Genomic DNA, 20,817 nt, shown 5'->3' with positions numbered 1-20,817 from the left:
GTCTGATGTCCAGTCCCCAGGTAAGGGGGCTCCAAGAAGGACAGGGGAGGGGAACAGGAGTGCAGAGCCCCACAGGGACTGCATTCCCATGGTATATTTGGAAGGATTCTGGGGATGGAGTGGCTCCTGGCACACCTAGCAGGGACTCTGGTCTCTGCAGTTTAAGGCCACTTTGACCTTTTTTGGTGTCTTGTGCTTTTATTCAAGGCCATGCATATGGTACTCAGACCCTTCTCGGATCTCAGTGTTCTGGGTCACCTCTGGCAGGTCTAAGAAACTTTTGCATGCCGGGTTCCAGGGTTGAGCTCCTGATAATATGGTCCTGCATGTTGGTGAGAAAGGAGACCTTAAGCCCATGATCTCTGCACGAAGCATTATTCCTGCCTTATCTGGAGAAAATCTCTCATTTATTTCTACTTGATGGCAACAACTGAAAGGAAATTCTCCTGGCTTTGCCATCTGAAATCATATCCTCAAGGCAGAGGGGGTGGGCATATAGGCTGCTCTGTATTCAGCCCGGGAAGGTGCCTTCCATGGCGTGTATGAAGCAGATAGTCTTTTTGTTCCAGCACAATGATCTGTATTAGGCTGCTGCTTCGATGCCAGGACCATATCTGTGCCCAAGTTTACAGACCACTCAGGATTCTGCATGCGTGTCTGACAGTCTCTCCCTGGGATCCATAATTCTAGAACCTCGATGAAGAATTTTATGCTTTACTTCAGACAACACCACAAGGTCTATTTCTATACATGCACTAACCTATGTGTTTGGTTTGGTTTTGGTTTGGTTGCTTGGTACTTTCCATGTATCTGCTTGTTTTGTTTTCTATAGAAATTTGAGCCATTTGGCTGTCATCAAGGCCTTTTCTTCAGTCTATACAGAGGGTTCACTCCTGAGGATTTCAGGACGCACTGGCCTGTGCCTGAGATTGACTCAAGGTTGTCCCTCTCTGTGCCCTCCCTGGCACTATTGCTCAGGCTCAGGACATGCAGCTCAGCTCTTTTGTCCTTCACTCCGCAGAGTCAGGCTCCTTTGCGCAGCCACATTTCTCCTCAGTAAACCAGTTGCATTTCCAAAGGCTCCTTGTGTGCAGTCTTGTGGTTTGTGATTCTAATTGAGAAATAGGAGCAAAGGAACTTTCTGGAAGCCATCGTTGCAGGGATTCAGGTGTTTTTACATGCACTGGAACAGATTTGCGTGGCGTAAACTGAGGTTTAAGAACCCCAAGTGCACTCACTAGACCCTCAATTTACCTTCTCATTGCTTGTATCAAGGGCAGATAGTGTCTGGGGGCAGTAGGGATTAGTGTGTATGTAGCATTTTAGCTGCAATTAGAGTTGCTCTTTCAGCTCCTCTGCCTCTGTAGTCAGGCATCTAACCCAAGAGTGTTCAGTGAATCTAGTGCAGGGATGGGCCATGTGTGGTGTGTGCAAAGCAACACTTGCATGTACCTTCTAGAATACAGTCTATATATCATGTTGGCTGATCTGGCTCTCTAGCATGATGTCTGGTGACCTTCCTGTCTGGGTACCCATTGGGAGAAGAACTTGAAGGGTGGGAGCTCAGAAGAGTAAGTAGTTGAGTCACTTGGGACACTGGGAGTTCCTGTTCTCTCCCCAGTGCCCTAGGTGAGCATTGGCCCTCAACCCCTCTGTATGTGCTTAGGACATGGTCTCCTTCCCTGCGGTGGCTGTGATCTTCTCCCCGGAGGAATGGCTGTGCCTGGATGCCTCTCAGCGGAAGCTCTACAGAGACGTGATGCTGGAGACTTATGGGCACCTGCGGGCAGTAGGTGAGAGCTGCGAGGGGGATCTCTGCTGTGGGCTACATCCTGTGGTGACAGGGAGGTACTAGGATCAGGCTGGGATCTGGTTCCTACAGGGGGTGTGATTCTTCATAGCCCAAAGTCAAGGTCCCTCCCTATTGTTCAACGATCCAGCTCCTGACTTTATTTTTCAGATGAGTCCAACTTTCTATTTTTAAACGTCTTCAGTTTCCAGAGATATCATACATTGTGTCAGGTTTTGTCATACTTGTGCCATACTGGGTTTCCTCCCTGGCTCTGCATATGTTCCCCTAACCAGTGGTCCTCAAACTATGGCCTGTGGGCCACATATTGTATTTGTATCTGTTTTGTTTCTTCATTGCAAAATAAGATGTATGCTGTGTGCATGAGAATTCGTTCATAAGTTTTGTTTTTACTATAGTCAGACCCTTTAATAGTCTGAGGGACAGTGAACTGGCCCCCTGTTTAAAAACTTTGAGGACCCCTGCAGCCTTCCAGATGTCTTCCATGATCACAGAGCCAGTATCCATCCCTGATTACTGTGGATTTAGCCAAAAGCAAATGAATCATGGGATCTTAGCCTGACCTGAGAGTGCTCAGAACTTATTCTGGAATCTGATCAGTCCTGTCAGGTTTGGGGGCTCATCTCAGGTATTAGTGTTCGTTCTTGGGTTGGCCTTCTTTATAGTTATATGTTCCTGTCTCTACTATTTTTTCAATACTATTAAGACTCCAACATTTATAAATCACTGAATTTCTTTTCACGATTTCAAAATACCACCCGATACCAGATCCAGAGGTTCTCCCAGTTCTTCCTGAGACATTATGTTGGGCAGGGTTGATGTCCCTGCATACAGATGTCCCTGATGTCCCTGATGTCCCTGCCTACAGAGCATGTTTCTCAATCCTTTGCATCCTCTCCCTGGCCAGGAACAGTTTGACTTGAAACTTAAGTACTAGAATTTCCTACTAAATCCAAAAACAGGATGGGTATAACCACATCTACATAGGGAAATACAATATAAGAATTCTACTTATTAATGGGCCAGAGAGATAGCATGGAGGCAGGGTGTTTGCCTTTCATGAGAAGAATGGTGGTTCTAATCTCGTCATCCCATATGGTTCTCGGAGCCAGGAATAACCAGAGCGCTTCCGGGTGTGACTCAAAAACAAACAACAAAAAAGAATTTTACCTATTAAGGATATATATCTAAAGAATATACAAAAGAAATATACGTATTCTCTTAAGTCTTTTTGAAATAGTCTGGTCAGGGAATAAAATTCAGATTACAGCTTCAGCCTGTGGCATGCTCTCATAGTGTTTGAAAAAGAGCTCACAAAGGGAAGGGATAGTGTAATGTCCTCTATCTAAAGGTCTCTCAAGCAGAATCAGGTAGTGAGCAATAGTCCACAGCAAAGCAAGGTGGGCTAAAAGTGGCCTCCGAGGGCAAATCAGCAGCTGTGACAGCGGCATCTTCTATCTGGACTGGGGCATTGTGTGCTAGAAAGCTGTCCTTTGCCTTTGGGAGGTGACTTGCAGCAGGTTCCGGTGTGGGTATGTTCTGTTTCATAGGCGTTTTAAGCTGACAGTAAAAAGGGTTAAATAGGTAGAAATAACAAAGCAGAGTGAGAGAAGGAAAGGAAAGGATTTGTAAAGTGTTAAGCGGATGGCAGGGGGAGGGTTATATTTCTACCAGGGGAAGGACTATCTACAATATAGGCATGTCAATGCAGGTGGGCAATAGACAGGTAGCCATCACGCATACAGTTACACAAACATAGACAATGAAGATTGACCCATAGGTTGCTCTTGAAAAACTGACCCCAGTGGAACAGGTGAGGGTGCTCAAGTAATATCAAGCTGGCAGGTCAGATCGAATAATTTTCAACTCCAAGTAAAGTCATTGGTGAGGATAAGCTTTGCTGAAGAAAGCGTTTCTGGGTGAGATTGTTCGTAGAGCATTTTTTAAACAATCATAACAGGTCTTGAAAATCTAAGTTCCTTTTCTGAAAGCAAATTGGGAACATGGACATTAGGATACATGGTGATAGTAATCTAGGTTTAATTGAAAATAAATTGCAAAACATACTCAGTGAATTTGCACTGGAGCAAGACTCTATGGCAGGGGTCTTCAAACTTTTTATTTTTTTAAATTTTTTTATCTTTATTTAAACACCGTGATTACAAACATGATTATAGTTGTATAGTCATGTAAAGAACAACCCCCTTCACCGGTGCAACATCCCCACCACCAATTTCCCAGATCTCCCTCCTCCCCACCACCCTACACCTGTACTCGAGACAGGCTTTCTACTTCCCTCATTCATTCACATTGTTATGATAGTTTTCAGTGTAGTCATCTCTGCAACTGCACTCATCATTCTATGTGATGAGCTTCATGTCCTGAACTGCACCTACCAGCCCTCATCTCTCTTGTCTCTGAGATACTGTTAAAAATGTCCTTCATTTTTCTTAAGGCCCATAGATGAGTGAAACCATTCTGCGTCTTTCTCTCTCCCTCTGACTTACTTCACTCAGCATAATAGATTCCATGTACATCCATGTATAGGAAAATTTCATGACTTCATCTCTCCTGATGGCTGCATAGTATTCCATTCTGTATATGTACCACAGTTTCTTCAGCCACTCATCTGTTGAAGGGCATCTTGGTTGTTTCCAGAGTCTGGCTATTGTAAATTGTACTGCAATGAATATAGGAGTAAGGAAGGGATTTTTGTGTTCCTTGGGTATATTCCGAGGAGTGGTATAGCTGGATCGTATGGTAGCTCAATTTCCAGTTTGTGAAGGAATCTCCATATCGCTTTCCATAAAGGTTGTACTAGACGGCATTCCCACCAGCAGTGAAAAAGAGTTCCTTTCTCTCCACATCCCCGCCAGCACTGCTTGTTTTCCTTTTTTGTGATGTGTGCCAATCTCAGTGGCATGAGGTGGTACCTCATAGTAGTTTTGATTTGCATCTCCCTGACAATTAGTGATGTTGAATATCTTTTCATATGCCTTTTGGCCATTTGCCTTTCTTCTTTTTCAAAGTGTCTGTTCATTTCTTCTCCCCATTTTTTGATGGGATTAGTTGTTTTTTTCTTGTATAGTTCTGTCAGTACCTTGTAAATTTTGGATATTAGCCCTTTATCTGATGAGTATTGGGTGAATAATTTCTCCCACTCAGTGGGTGGCCTTTGTATTCTGGGCACTATTTCCTTTGAGATGCAGAAGCTTCTCAGCTTGATATATTCCCATCTGTTTATCTCTGATTCCACTTGCTTGGAAAGTGCTGTCTCCTCCTTAAAGATGCCTTTAGTCTCAATGTCCTGGAGTGTTTCACCTACATGTTGTTCTATATACCTTATAGGTTCAGTTCTGATATCAAGGTCTTTAATCCATTTGGATTTTACCTTTGTACATGGTGTTAGCTGGGGGTCTGAGTTTGCTTTTTTGCAAGTGGCTAACCAGTTGTGCCAACACCACTTGTTGAATAGGCTTTCCCTGCTCCATTTAGGATTTCTTGCTCCTTTATCAAAAACGAGGTGGTTATATGTCTGAGGAACCTTCTCTGAGTACTCAAGCCTATTCCACTGATCTGAGGGTCTGTCTTTATTCCAATACCATGCTGTTTTTATAACTATTGCTTTGTAATACAGCTTAAAATTGGGGAAAGTAATGCCTCCCATATTCCTTTTCCCAGGAGTGCTTTAGCTATTCGAGGTTGTTTGTTGTTCCAGATGAATTTCAGAAGTATTTGATCCACTTCTTTGAAGAATGTCATGGGTATCTTCAGAGGAATCGCGTTAAATCTGTACAATGCTTTTGGAAGTATTGCCATTTTAATTATGTTCATCCTGCCAATCCATGAGCATGGTATGTGTTTCCATTTCCGCGTGTCCTCTCTTATTTCTTGGAGCAGTGTTTTGTAGTTTTCTTTGTATAGCTCCTTCACCTCTTTAGTCAGGTTGACTCCAAGATATTTGAGTTTGTGTGGAACTAATGTGAATGGGATTGTTCTCTTAATGTCCATTTCTTCCCTATCATTATTAGTGTATAAAAAGGCCATTGATTTTTGTGTGTTAATTTTGTAGCCTGCCACTTTGCTATATGAATCTATTATTTCTAGAAGCTTTTTGGTAGAGTCTTTAGGGTTTTCTAAGTAGAGTATCATGTCATCTGCAAACAGTGATAGCTTGACTTCTTCCTTTTCTATCTGGATTCCCTTGATATCTTTTTCTTGCCTAATTGCTATAGCAAGTACTTCCAGTACTATGTTGAATAGAAGTGGTGAGAGAGGACAGCCTTGTCTTGTACCAGAATTTAGAGGGAAGGATTTTAGTTTTTCTCCATTGAGGATAATATTTGCTACTGGCTTCTGGTAGATAGCTTTGACTATATTGAGAAAGGTTCCTTTTATTCCTATCTTGCTGAGAGTTTTCATCAAGAATGGGTGTTGAACCTTATCAAATGCTTTTTCTGTGTCTATTGATATGACCATGTGATTTTTATTTTTTTTGTTGTTTATGTTGTGTATTATATTGATAGATTTACAGATGTTAAACCAGCCTTGCATTCCTGGAATGAAACCTACTTGATCAAAGTGAATGATCTTCTTGATGAGGCACTGGATCCTGTTCGCCAGGATTTTGTTGAGGATATTTGCATCTGTGTTCATCAGGGATATTGGTCTGTAATTATCTTTTTTGGCAGCATCTCTATCAGGTTTTGGTATTTAGGTGTGTTGGCTTCATAAAAGCTATTTGGAAGTGTTCCTATTTTTTCGATTTCATAAAAGAGCCTGGCCAGGATTGGTAGTAGTTCCTCTTGAAAGGTTTGAAAGAATTAATTCGTGAATCCATCAGGGCCTGGGCTTTTGTTTTTGGGTAAATTTTTGATTACAGTTTTAATTTTCTCAATAGTGATTGGGGTGTTTAGATATGCTACCTCTTCTTTATTCAACCATGGAAGGTTATATGAGTTCAGAAATTTATCCATTTCTTCCAGGTTCTCATATTTAGTGGCATAGAGTTTCTCAAAGTATTCTCTGAATACCCTTTAAATCTCTCCATATCTGTAGTGATCTCCCCCTTTTCATTTCTAATACGCGTTATGAAGTTTCTCTCTCTCTTTTGCTTTGTGAGTTTTGCCAATGGTCTATCAGTCTTGTTTATTTTTTCAAAGAACCAACTTCTGCTTTCGTTGATCTTTTGGATTGTTTTTTGCGTTTCCACTTTGTTGATTTCTGCTCTCAGCTTTGTTATTTCCTTCTGTCTCCCTATTTTTGGGTCCTTTTGTTGAGCACTTTCTAGTTCTATTAGCTGTGTCATTAAGCTACTCAGGTAAGCTCCTTCTTCCTTCCTGATGTGTGCTTGCAAAGCTATAAATTTTCCTCTCAGTACTGCTTTTTTTTTTTTTTTGGTTTTTGGGCCACACCCGGTAATGCTCAGGGGTCACTTCTGGCTATGTGCTCAGAAGTTGCTCCTGGCTTGGGGGACCATATGGGACACCGGGGTATCGAACCGCGGTCTGTCCAAGGCTAGTGCAGGCAAGGCAGGCACCTTACCTTTAGCGCCACCGCCCGGCCCTTTTTTTTTTTTTTCTGATAGTTTGTGTCTTTATTGTCATTTGTTTCCAGGAACCTTATGATTTCCTCCTTGATTTCATCTCGGACCCACTGGTTATTCAGTATGAGGCTGTTTAACTTCCAGGTGTTAAATTTTTTCTTCTGTGTCCCTTTGCAGTTCACATCTAAATTCAGAGCCTTGTGGTCAGCAAAGGTAGCCTGCAAAATGTCTATCTTTTTTATTTTATGGAGGTATGTTTTATGTGCCAGCACGTGATCTATCCTGGAGAATGATCCGTGTACATTGGAAAAGAATGTGTATCCAGGTTTCTGAGGATGGAATACCCTATATATATCTACTAGGCCTCATTCTTCCATTTCTCTTTTCAGGTCTAGTATATTTTTGTTGGGTTTCCACTTGGTTGACCTATCAAGTGTTGACAAGCCTGTGTTGAGGTCTCCCACAATTATTGTGTTATTATTGATATCCTTCAGATTTGTCAACAATTTTATTAAATACTTTGCTGGTCCCTCATTGGGTGCGTATATGTTTAGGAGAGTGATTTCTTCTTGTTGTACAAATCCCTTGATTAGTACATAATATCCATCTTTGTCCCTTACAACTTTTCTGAGTATAAAGTTTGTATCATCTGATATTAGTATGGCCACCCCCGCTTTTTTTAGGGTGTTGTTTGCTTGAATGATTTTCCTCCAGCCTTTGATTTTGAGTCTATGTTTATTCTGGCTATTCAGGTGTGTTTCTTGTAGACAGCAGAAGGTTGGCTTCAGTTTTTTTTTGTTTTTGGTTTTTTTTTTTGGTTTTTGGGCCACACCCGTTTGACGCTCAGGGGTTACTCCTGGCTATGTGCTCAGAAATCGCCCCTGGCTTGGGGGGACCATATGGGACGCCGGGGGATTGAACCGCGGTCCTCCCTTGGCTAGCGCTTGCAAGGCAGACACCTTACCTCCAGCGCCACCTACCGGGCTCCTGGCTTCAGTTTTTTGATCCATTTTGCCACTCTGTGCCTCTTAACTGGTGCATTTAGTCCATTGACATTGAGAGAAATAATTGTCATGGGATTTATTGCCATCTTTGTGTAGAAGTTTGGTGTGTTTTTTGTTCTCTCTTGTTTTTAGATTAGATCTTTCAGGTTTTCTTTTAAGGCTGGTTTTGAGTCTGCAAAGTTTTTAAGCTGTTGTTTATCTGTGAAGCCGTGTATACATCCTTCAAACCTGAAAGTGAGTTTTGCTGGGTGCAGTATTCTTTTTTTTTTTTTTTTTTTTTTGGTTTTTGGGCCACACCCTGTGACGCTCAGGGGTTACTCCTGGCTATGCACTCAGAAGTTGCTCCTGGCTTCTTGGGGGACCATATGGGACGCCGGGGGATCGAACCGCGGTCCGTCCTAGGCTAGCGCAGGCAAGGCAGGCACCTTACCTCCAGCGCCACCGCCCGGCCCCATTTTTTTTTTGTCTCTTTCTTTTTTTCTTTTTTGTTTGTTTCTTTGTTTTTGGGCCACACCCGTTTGACTCTCAGGGGTTACTCCTGGCTATGTGCTCAGAAATAGCCCCTGGCTTGGGGCGACCATATGGGACGCCGGGGGATCGAACCGCGGTCCGTTCCTTGGGAGCGCTTACAAGGCAGACACCTTATCTCTAGCGCCACCTTCCCGGCCCGGGTGCAGTATTCTTGGCGAAGCATTTATTTCATTGAGTTTTGCCACTATATCCCACCACTGCCTTCTGGCCTTGCGTGTTTCTGGCGACAGGTCTGCTGTAAATTTCAAGGATGTTCCCTGGAATGTAATTTCCATTTTCGATCTTGCTGCTTGCAGTATTCTATCTCTATCTGTGGGTTTCATCATGGTGACTAGGATGTGTCTTGGGGTGTTTCTCCTGGGGTCTTTTTTAGCTGGTACTCTTCGGGCATGCAGGATTTGGTCACATGTTTTCTTTAGCTCTGGTAGTTTCTCTGTGATGATGTTCTTGACCATTGATTCTTCCTGAACATTTTCTTCTTGGGTCTCTGGGACTCCAATGATTCTAAAGTTGTTTCTGTTGAGCTTATCAAAGACTTCTATTTTCATCTGCTCATATTCTTTGAGTAAATTTTCCATTGTCTGATCCTTTGATTTAAGGCTTTTTTCCAATCTCTTCTGCTGTGTAATGTTGCTATGCATCTCGTCTTCTAAAGCACTAATTCTATCCTCAGCTGATTTTAACCTGTTGGAAAGCTCATCCATTATGTTCTTCAATTCGTCTACTGAGTTTTTCAGACCTGTTATCTGACCTGATATTTCAGTTTGGAGTTTTCTGATTTCTATCTTCATATTCTCTTGATTTTTATTACTGTTCTGATTTGTGCTTTCTTTGATTTCTGTTAGCAACCTCCATATTTCTTCTCTAAACTCCATTTCTGAAAGACTGCTTAGGTAGTTGGCCATTGTTGGGTCATCAGAGTTTCCATCTTCATTCTCTATGGTTGAAGTTGGTCTGCGTAGTCTCCCCATTGTCACACTCACACTGTGGGTTTTTCTACGTGTTATGGTGGTACTCATTGACTAGGTGGAGTGCGCTCACCTCAGCCGAGGCAAGCCGTCAAGGGATGAATGACAGAGAAGATCAGAGTTCCCAGGTTGATGCAAGCCCGGGGAAGCCCCCAAATGTCTGCCAAGCTAAAAAGTCTCTTATTCACAACTCCAGCAGCAAAGACACACCTCAGCCGAGGCACGCCTTGAAGGGATTAATGCCGGAGATGATCAAAGTTCCCAGGTTGATGCAGGCTGGAGAAGGTCCCAAAATGTCTGCCGAGCCTAGGGGGCCCAGCAGCCAGCCCTATCTGCAACTCTGGCCCCCAAACACTCACCTCAGCCGAGGCAAGCCGTCAGGGGATGAATGACAGAGAAGATCAGAGTTCCCAGGTTGATGCAAGCCCGGGGAAGCCCCCAAATGTCTGCCAAGCTCAGCCGAGGCAAACCGTCAGGGGATGAATGGTAGAGAAGATCAGAGTTCCCAGGTTGATGCAAGCCCGGGGATGCCCCCAAATGTCTGCCAAGCTAAAAAGTCTCTTATTCACAACTCCAGCAGCAAAGACACACCTCCTTCAAACTTTTTAAACTGGGGGCCGGATTACGGTCCCTTAGAGAGCTCGAGGGCAGACTATATGAGCTACTAATTCCTATTCACACTGCACATATCTTATATAAATAAAATGAAAACCATTTATAAATACACAGATCATGCACCAGTATTTCAATGGGAACTGTGGGCCTGCTTTTGGCTAATGAGATGGTCAGTGTCCGGTTCCATATTTGTCACTGCCAGCCGTAACAATTGATGCAAGTGGGCGGGCATCAGTTAATCTTGATCTAGTTGGAGATTGCAGATGTTTCATTCTTGAAAAAGTCTGTTCACAGGCGTAAGTGCTACCAAACATGGTTACCATTTTGAGTGCATGGTTCCTGGTATTTGGATATGTCTTAGAGGGGAGAGATGCATAGAAATTCAAAAGGTTACTTGACTTAAATGCGTCTTTTAGAGAGTCACAATTCTGCAGTTCAGCCAGTTCCATTTGGTAAATTGTAAAGACATTTTCAATCTCAAAAGAAAATGGGTTACGAAAAAGCTGTATGTTCTGTTCATGGAGATGAAGCTCATTGAACCTAAATTGAAACTCCTTTTGCAACAATTCTTGTGAAGCCAGACATGTTTCCTTTGGGAATGCGACCAATGGTTTGTCCACTGACAGGTTTTGAGTTGTTGGGAGATGACTGAAGTTTTCCTCCTGTACTTGTTGGATGAGAAGGCCTAATTTTACTTCAAATGCTTTCACATGCGATGCCATATCACAGATGAGCTTCCCCTTGCCTTGTAGTTGCAGACTGAAACAGTTGAGTAGCTCTGTTATATCTATCAGAAAGGCAAGGTGCCATTTCCATTCTGCATCATTGAGCTGTGGTACTTCTTGGTTTTTTGAAAGTAGAAAAGCTGTAATCTGCGGAAGTAAGTCACAGAAACATTTCAGAACTCTCCCTCTACTCAGCCAACGGACTTCTGTGTGGTACAGAACATCTTCATGGGCAACATTTACCTCAGAAATTGCTGAAATTGTCTGTGGTAGTCTGTGGTTTAGTGCATGAGTTCGAATGTAATTAACAAAAGATACCACAATTTTCATAACAGAGTCCCACTTCAGTGATTTGCAACACAGCACTTGTTGCTGGATGAGGCAGTGTATGGCAATTGGATGAGGATGGTTATGTTTGTCCATCTCTTGTGTAATGTGAGCAATTACTCCTCTCTTAGACCCCACCATGCTAGGAGCACCATCAGTTGTTACACTGACTAGTTTAACCCAGTCCAGCTCCAAACCATTCACAGTTTGGCAAACCTTTTCTGTACTTTGCAGTACAGCAAGCTCTTCTGTGACTTCAAAATACTCATTTGTCCCACGCATATAAATGAGAAGTTGGACAAAATCACAAACATCATTGCTTTCGTCGAGTGCCAAGGAAAAATAGCAAAGTTTCTTTGCAGAGTTTTGCAAATGGTGCAGCAAATTTTCTCCCATTTCTTCAATCCTTCGTGTCATTGTAACTCCTGAAAGGCTCACTGTACTAAATAAATCAGCCTTCTCTGGACACATCTCTTTGGCAACAGAAATAAGTCATTCTTTAACCAATTTTCCCTCCACAAATGGTTTGCCATTGCGCGCTATTAGCTTGGCAACTTGAAAACTTGCCCACAGTGAGGAAGTATTTAACTGCTTCTGCTTCACAAAAGTATTTTGCTGAGTCATCAGTGTATGTTTCAGTTGTAATATTTTATCTTTTCTCACTTCTCCAACCAAACAATCATATTTATCTTTATATTGAGTTTGATAGTGGCGTCGCAAATTGTATTCTTTGAACACAGCAACTATATTCTGGCATATCAGACACATAGCTTTTTGTTTGTACCGCATAAAAAAGTAATCGTATGTCCACTGTTCCTTGAATATCCTACACTCACTGTCAATTTTTCTTTTTCTTGACATCGTTGTTTCCTAGGGATTCCAAACTGATATTAGTGAAATACAAATATGTGTGTATATATACACACAGTGTATGAACCTCCATTAGTCCCTGATGTGAACACTTACCCCTTGCAGGCTTTTCTAAGCAGACCAGCTCAGTCCCTGATAGTTCAGTTATATCTCCCTATGTAATGCCCAAATTGATGTGTTTGGATTCAGCATGTGAACACTGAAAAGGCATTGCAAAATGCATATAAAATTTTCAATGTAACCCCTTTAAAATGCTTCAGCATCGAACCCCTAATTTTCCACATGGGCAATTCAGCACCGAACCCCTAACCTCCCAACCACCGCCCACCCCCTAACTTTGATTTCAGCACTGAACGCCTCACCACCCACAAAGGGGAATTTTCATATGAGTCACCCACAGCCCAATCGGGCAGAACCCCCCATCTGACAAATTTATATCTATGGCACTTTTGACTGACCTTTGGCAGTGGAGGGAGTGCAGGAAAACTTCACTGACAAGCAGGCACAGCACACAGACACCACGTTGCCTAGGGGTGGAGCAGGCGCCTTTTTACATCATATAGTCATTCACATGTGGTACTCCTCACCAGGCGGTATCTGGCGCCCTCCAGTGATGTCATCAGCAAGTGCCAGGTGCAAGGGCACATCAGTGTCCCTCTCAACACCACCCTCACGCCAACCCTCCCAGAACACAACATGCCGTGGGCGGAGGTGGTTGACGTCATCCCTGAGAAAATGTGACAGTGAGTTTATATGCTGGCAGGTATCTTGGCAACCAAATAACGCTCACTGCTGGCAGGCTGGATCAGACTCCTCCGCATGTGGCCCGAGGGCCATAGTTTGAAGACCCCTGCTCTATGACATGCAATTGCCTAGTCCCATGGCATTTATGTCCAGATAGTGGACATAAACATTAGATTACAATAGCAAGAATAATGGAAAATAGAAAATGCATAGATTGGTATATTTGTCAAGATATAATGATCAGTGTATTTGGAGTCTGATATAGCATAGCAATGTAACATGAAACTAGGGCAAACCAACATAACTCTCAAAGAAGTACTGTAAACAAAAAGATCTAAAGAGTTGTTATAGCGCCAGAGAGATGGCAGAGCCATAGACCTTTGCCTTGCATGCTGCCAACACCAGTTGGAGTATGGTTCGATACCCAGCATCCCATATTGTCTCCTCAGCCTTTGAGGAACAATTTCTGAGTGCAGAGCCAGGAGTCAATCCTGATGGCCGCCAGGTGTGACCCAAAATAAAAACGAGTTGTTATAGACATATTAAGATTAAGACCCTAACGTATTCTTAGAGCAATGCTTCTCAATTATTTTCTGCCACGCCCACTTAGGGAGTAGAAAACATTTTTGCACCCCCCTCTTGTGACTGTAAATAGATATACAGAAACATAAACACGGGGCTTAGCTTATTATGACAGTGTTTGCCAAGGTTAAACACACCCCCCTTTAAGGAGCCTCTCGCCCTCCCCAGGGGGTGCACCCCACTATTTGAGAAGCACTTAGAGGGATCACTGTAGTTGGAGTTCACAGCTTCAAATGCATTCTGCACCTATTTCTATGGGTAAAGCAGAAGAACTTTATTAGCGACCTCTATAAAGAAAAGCTACTTGAAAGTCTGTTCAGTCTAAACAGCTGTATCCAGGCTGCAGGTCCCTTCAATGTACAAATGAATAGGAAAACTTTAGTGTTTCTCCTCTTGTTCAATTGCTTCTCACTATATTCTGGAGCTAATGGTATTTGAGAAAACTGCAGTTTAGACCAGGAGTCCTCAAACATTTTAAACGGGTGTTCACTGTCCCAGTAGAGGGCCAGGCTATAGTTAAACCAAAATTATGAACAAATCCTATGCACACTGCATATATCTTATTTTGAAGTGAAGAAACAAAATGGGAACAAAGACAGTATGTGGCCTGTGGGCCATAGTTTGAGAACCACTAGTTTAGTCCATGTTTCTTAGTGCAGTTATTCTAAATACCACAACTAACGATGTTGGGGCCAGAGAGATAGTAAGGAGGTAGGGCGTTTGCCTTGCATGCAGAAAGATGATGGTTTGAATCCCGGCATCCCATATGGTCCCCCAAGCTTGCCAGGAGTGATTTATGAGCATAGAGCGATTCCTGAGCTCTGCTGGGTGTGACCCCCAAAATACCAAAAAACAAAAAATAATAAATGATGTCATTTAGTATTTATCCTTCTTCTGGCTTACTTCACTATATATACCTTCTAATTCCATCCTATTGCTGCAACTTGCATGACAGAATCATTCCACACAGCTCTGTAGTATTCCATTGTATATATGGACACATCTTCATGACCCACTCGGCTGTTTAGACATCTAAGTAGATTCCAAATCTTCGCTATTATATTGTGTGCTACAATGAGTAGCAGTATACATACATACTTTTGAGTGAATGTCTTTTATTCTGGGTATAGATTTCCAAAAGAGGGATTTCTGAGTCTTAGAGCAGTTTAGTTTTGAGTTTAGTGGGAACTCTCCGTACTGTTTTTCGTATGGGCTGCATCTGGCAGTGTTCACACCAGCAGAGATGAGAGTTCCTTTCGCACCACATCCCTGCCAGCAGAGACTTTTCACAGAACGTTTAATGTGTGCCGTCCTCACAAGTGTAACATTTCATTGTTGTCTACATTGGGATTTCCCCAAAGATAAGTAATGATAAATAATTTTCCATGAGTCTGTTATCATCTCTGGTTTTCCTCATAGAAATAACTGTTCATTTTCTTTAATAATTTTTGATGGTGTCTTTACTTTGTGGAGTAAATTTTTGTGAGTACTTTGTATATCATCGATATCAGACCTTTTTCTGTTGTGTTCAGTGCGAAACTTTCTCCTATTTAGTTAGCTCTCTTCTAGTTTTAATGCATGTTCTTTTGGCATAGAGAAATTTTCCCATTCAGTTAGCTCTCTTCTAGTTTTAATGCATGTTCTTTTGGCATAGAGAAACTTTTTTGTTTGAAGTTTCATTTATTCGTTATGATACTATAGCTCTTGCTATTAGCATCCATCCCATCATGAAAAATCTTTGAGGTCTAAGTCTTGGATTGTTCTGCCTATGTTTTCCTCAGTGAACTTTATGGATTCTGGTCTAAACTCAAAGTCTTTAATCCACTTTGATTTGATTTCTGTGAAAGGTGTGAGACATGAATCAATTTCTGAATTTTACACATGTTTATCCAGGTTTTCTTACACCTTTTGTTGTAGTGAATGTCTTTGCTCCATTTCAAAGTTTGGCTCCTCAGTCAAAGATTAGTTTATTATATACTTGGGGATTTGTCACTAGATATTCTATTCTGACCTATTGGGCTAAACTGTCTTTTTTCCAAAACCATATTTTGATCACTAAGGCTTTGTAGTAAAGCTACAAATTATTGATTTGACACCTCCCAGTTTCTTGTTTTTCAATATTGATTTGGCTGTGCTAGCCATTTTATGGTTCCACATGGACTTTATATGAATACTGTCTGGGGACTGGAGAGATAGCACAATGGAATTTGTCTTGCAAGCAGCCGACCCAGGACCTAACGTGGTTGGTTTGAATCCTGGCATCCCAGATGGTCCCCTTTGCCTGCCAAGAGCTAGGCTATTTGCCTGCCAAGAGCTAGGAATAACCCGTGAGTACCACCAGTTGTGATCCAAAAACAAAACAAAACAAAAAAAAGAATGCTGTCTAAATTTGAATAGGGATTGCATTGAAACTGTAAATAGTATAAATAGTAGTTTAAAGTAAGATAGTTATTTTTGAGAATATTGATTCTGGGGTGTTCTTCCATTTTCTTTTTTTTTTTCTTTTTTCTTTTTGGTTTTTTGATTATACCCTGCAGTGCTCAGGGCTTACTCCTGGCTCTACGCTCAGAAATCTCTCCCAGCAGGCTCGGGGTTGCTGAGATTAGAAGCACTGACATTATGCATGCAAGGCAAATGCCCCACTGCTGTGCTATCTCTCCGGCCCCCATTTCTTTTTTTCTTGTGGAATTTCTTTGTGAATTGTTTTGAGGTTTTAAACATATCGATCTGTCACCTCTCTTGGCAGGTTAATTCCTATGTACTTGATAGTTTTGGACATTGTTTTCAATGAAATAGACTCTTTGAACTCTTTCTTCTGAGTTATTTGTAAAAAGGAATGTCACTGTCTTTTGCGTATTGATTTGTAGCAGTCACTTTGCTGTATTGGTTTATTGTTTCTATGAGCTTTTGTGTGAACTCTGTAGTGTCTTCAATGTATATCATGTTTTCTGCAAATAGAGATATTTGACTTCCTCTTTTTCAATTTGAATTCCCTTAATTTTCTTCTCATCTTGTCTGACACCAATTGGTAGGACTCGAATACTATGTTTAAGAAGAGTGCAGACTGTGGACATACTTTCTTACTGTTTAACCTTAGTGGAAAAGGTTTTAGTTTTTTGCCATTAAGAATAATGCTGGCTGAAAGATTTTTATAGATAGCTTTAAATATCTTGATTAAGATTCCTTCCACACCTGTTTTGCTGAGGGTTTTTTCCTTCGATGAGTGTTAGATTATATCGAATGCCTTTTCTACTTTGATACATATGGTCATGTTGTTTCTATTCTTTGAATAATGTGGAGTATGATGTGGATTGATTATATCCTGAACCATCCATGCATCCCTGGGATGAAACACTCTTGGACACCACAAATTATCTTTTTGCTTTTGTTTTTTCTTTTTTCACCACATCTGGTGATGCTCAGTTTACTCCTGGCTCTGTTGGTTGGGAAAAAATAAGCTCTCATGATGTCTTGGATTTCTTGGGGTTCTATTCTAATCTCTCCTCTTTCATTTCTACTCCTCCTCTTTCATTTCTACTCCATTTTCTTTGAGTATTTTCCCATTTATTCTTGTGAGTCTGCCAGCAGTTTGTCTATCTTATTTATTGTTTGTTAAAAGCCCTTCTCCTGGTCTTACCAATATTTCACTTTTTTTATCTGTATTGTTGATTTCTGCTCTGTTTTTGTTTCTGTTTAGTTTGTTTTTTTGAGTACACTGGGTGACACTCAGGGGTTATTTGTCCTTTGCACTCAGAAATTCTCCTGGCAGGCTCAGGGGACCAGATGGGGTGCCAGGGATTGGACAGAGGTGCATTCAGGTTTGCAGCAGTGAGGCAAATTTCCTATCACTGTGCCCCTACTCAGGGTTCTTTAAATTTCTTTTTTTCAGCTTGTGTTTGATTGCTTTGCTCTGGATCTTCAGATAACTCCTTTCCCCGAAACTAAGACAGTGTCTTTTTTCAATTTTTTTTTTCCAAAAGTTAGCTAGGTCTTATTTTCAGGAGACGTCTTATTTTTTTCATGAAGAATACAGTAGACATACACTGTTCAATGAAAATAAAGGGACTTGAGGGCGATCTGGCTGCGACATATGTCTCCCTATTGATCACCAGGGTTGATTTGGCTGATCTGACTGGCTAGGCGGTGGTCTCCTTCCTCTCTCACCACTTCATATGCATCCCTCCTGATGCTGCGTGCTCTCTCAAAGAGGATGTTCTTCCCTGAATAGAGACAAATTGTTCTTTGGCTGAGGTTATAGGAGTAGCTGCACTCCCCTGTTAGAACCTCCAAACAAGCTCTCAAGTTCCATTTGTCGAAGAACGTAGGGTAGTCAAGCTTCCAAGACTCCAGACACATCCAAATAGGGCGCTGTACATGGCAGTCTGCCTGCCTTTAAAAAAAGAAAAGAAAGAAAATGTATTACCTATATATGGTACAGTGTCCTGAGTCTCGATTACGTCACTGGTTGCAAGAGGCCAGGCAGGGCAGTCCTAGCAACTGGTTTATGGTAAATTAATTTTCACTCCCAGACAGAGAGCCTATGGGTGCTTATTTTGGGGGATGCCTTATATTTCAGCCAGGACGAAACCTATAGTAGGTCTTATGTTTAGAGAATGTTTTATTTTCGTGAAACATTTTATATAACGTATCCCATTAGGTTCTAGATATTGGCTTTTTTTCTTGCCTATTGTAGGCCTGTATTTTTATGACTTACACATTAATTACTGCTTTTGTTGTGTCTCACATATTTTGGCATTTTTTTTCTTTATTATCATTTGTTTCAAGGAATCTCTATTTCTTTATTTCCTGTTTGGTCCATCTGATGTTGATGAGCATGTTGTTTAGTCTCCAGGTGTTAGATTTTTCTCCACATTTTCTTCTACAGTCAATCTTGAATTCTGTGGAATTATAGTCTGACAGTGTGTTTGGTATAATTCTTAATTTGTGAGTTTATGTAAGTTAGACTTGTCTTAAATGTAGGGAAGGTTTCATATGCACTTGAGAAGAATGTGTATTCAGATTTTTGTGAATGAAAGGCCATGAATAGCTCCATTAGTCCTAGTTTTACTAGTGTCTAATGAAGTCTTGCATCTTTGCTAGTGTTTCAAGTAAAGGATCTGTTTATTGGCAATAATGGCATACAGAAATCTCCCATTATGTCATGTTTCCATTCCTATGTTTCTCTAGGTTTGTGAGCAAAAAGCCTTACGTGTATTGCTGGCTCTATGTTTGATGCATAAAAGTTGATCAGAGTTAGTACTTCTTGGTCTGCTGCTTCTCTGATCACTACTTTGTCCATCGTGGTCATAAATCCTTTCTTGACGTTGCATGCAATTTGGTCGGATAGAAATATAGCTGTTCCATCTTATGTTTGTTTTTAGTAGCTTGTATAATTTTTTACATCCTTTTCCTTTGAGCCTGTGTCTGTCCTGAACTTTTGGTTTTTGGGCCACACCCATTGACACTCGAGGGTTACTCCTGGCTACACCCTTACAAATCACTCCTGGCCAGAACCTATCCTGGGACCAAAAAAATAAAATAAAACTAAAAAATAAAACAACTCTAGTCTAGGCTTTGGCCTACGACCTGTAGAGCAACTAAGGTCTCTATTTCCAAAAGCCTGACTGAGACCACTACAACTGATCATAACTTCTGGAGACATAATGAAAGACTCTATCCTAGGCTTTGCCATAGGATTGGTACAAAAACCAAGACCACCAACTACAAAAGACTGATTAAAACAACACTGATGAAACACAACTTCTAGAACCATAAAGAAAGACTCCACCCTAGGCTCCATCCTATGACCTGTGCAAATACCAAGATCTCTAGTTACATAGGCCTGATTTTATATCCACAACTGAGTGGAAAGTTCCTAGATATCACAAAAGACCTAGGGGAGAGAATAAGAGCATGTACAGAGCCTTTGGTTATTCCCATGACAGTATATTTTAAGGGTAGAGAAACCCTGTATCTCTTAGGCCAAGGGAACTCCCTTACATTGGGTTTTTTTTTTTTTTTTGGTTTTTGTTTTGGGTCACACCTGATAGTGCTCAGATATTACTCATGGATCCAGGAAGTGCTCAGTTGTTACTCCTGGCTCTAGGCTCAAAAATTGCCAATGGCAGGTATTAAATATATCCACAGACAGCAAAAAAAAAGTGGGGAACTCCGTTCCTAATCTCAATATTTATTTTACCTATGCAAAAAAAAATCACAAATTGTTTTTGTTATTGCTGTTGATGGTTTTTGTTTTGTTGTTTGTTTTGAGCTTTGTCTGGTTTTTATCTTGGGACCATAGTTATTGTTTAGCTGTTGTCTTTATTGCTGTGGTGCTTTTTGGGTTTGTTTTTCTGTTTGTTTTGTTTTGTTTTTGTTTTTTGTTTTTTTTTTATATATAATTTTTATTTTGATCATAGTGGCTTACATTTTGTTGACAATAATATTTTAGGTACATATTTACATAAAATCAGGGGGGATTTCCATCACCAATTTGTCCTCCCTACACCTCCGTTTTTGTCCTACCTCCCATATGCTCTTCACCCCCAGGGCTGCCAGAATATGTTGTCCCCTCTGTATCTAGCCTACTACTTAATAGTCTTGCACCTATTTGGTCCTGGTGCCTCCCTAATTTCCCCCCTCTAACTGGGGGGCAGGACTAGCTAGTTCAAGTTACGTGGTTTTGTTTGAAGAAGAGAAAAGTAATAAGCTGGGGTAAAAGTCTAATACACAGAAAATAAGTGGAATTCTCCTAGACACTCTCATCATCGGTTTGAGAGACGAAGGAGAAAAAGGTGAAGCACCACCAGTACAAAAAGAAGTGTCAAATATTCAGTGAGGACTCCAACAATAACGCTAAGCACCACCACCACCACCACCACAATAACAACAAAAACCGCCACAGTCTTGAGATAAGAAACATGGCAGAGCACATAAAGAAAGAAAAGAAAAGAAAAAAGTGTAAATGGGGGCAACAGCTTCAATAACCACACCAAAACAAAGAAATCAACCAAAAATAGATAGGTAAATAAAAATAATAATCATAATAAATGAAGATAAAAAATAATATATATAAAAATAAACAATATTTTGTGAT

The 20,817-nt window shown here is 41.2% G+C and overlaps 1 protein-coding gene across 1 annotated transcript in view; it reads left to right on the top strand.

The window, feature by feature from the left end:
* The first annotated feature begins 1,663 nt into the window (after positions 1–1,663).
* The window catches only part of LOC126000516 (zinc finger protein 688-like), a 32,149-nt gene continuing 12,995 nt past the window's right edge, over positions 1,664–20,817 (top strand). Inside the window, exon 1 of the mRNA XM_049767771.1 lies at positions 1,664–1,793. Within this exon, the coding sequence (XP_049623728.1) occupies positions 1,670–1,793 (124 nt within the window). The 5' untranslated portion in view covers positions 1,664–1,669. The remainder of the gene's footprint in view (positions 1,794–20,817) is intronic.

The sequence above is a fragment of the Suncus etruscus genome, assembly GCF_024139225.1.
Source record: "Suncus etruscus isolate mSunEtr1 chromosome X unlocalized genomic scaffold, mSunEtr1.pri.cur SUPER_X_unloc_1, whole genome shotgun sequence".
Taxonomy (NCBI): Eukaryota; Metazoa; Chordata; class Mammalia; order Eulipotyphla; family Soricidae; genus Suncus; species Suncus etruscus.
This window is presented reverse-complemented; position numbering and strand designations above follow the sequence as displayed.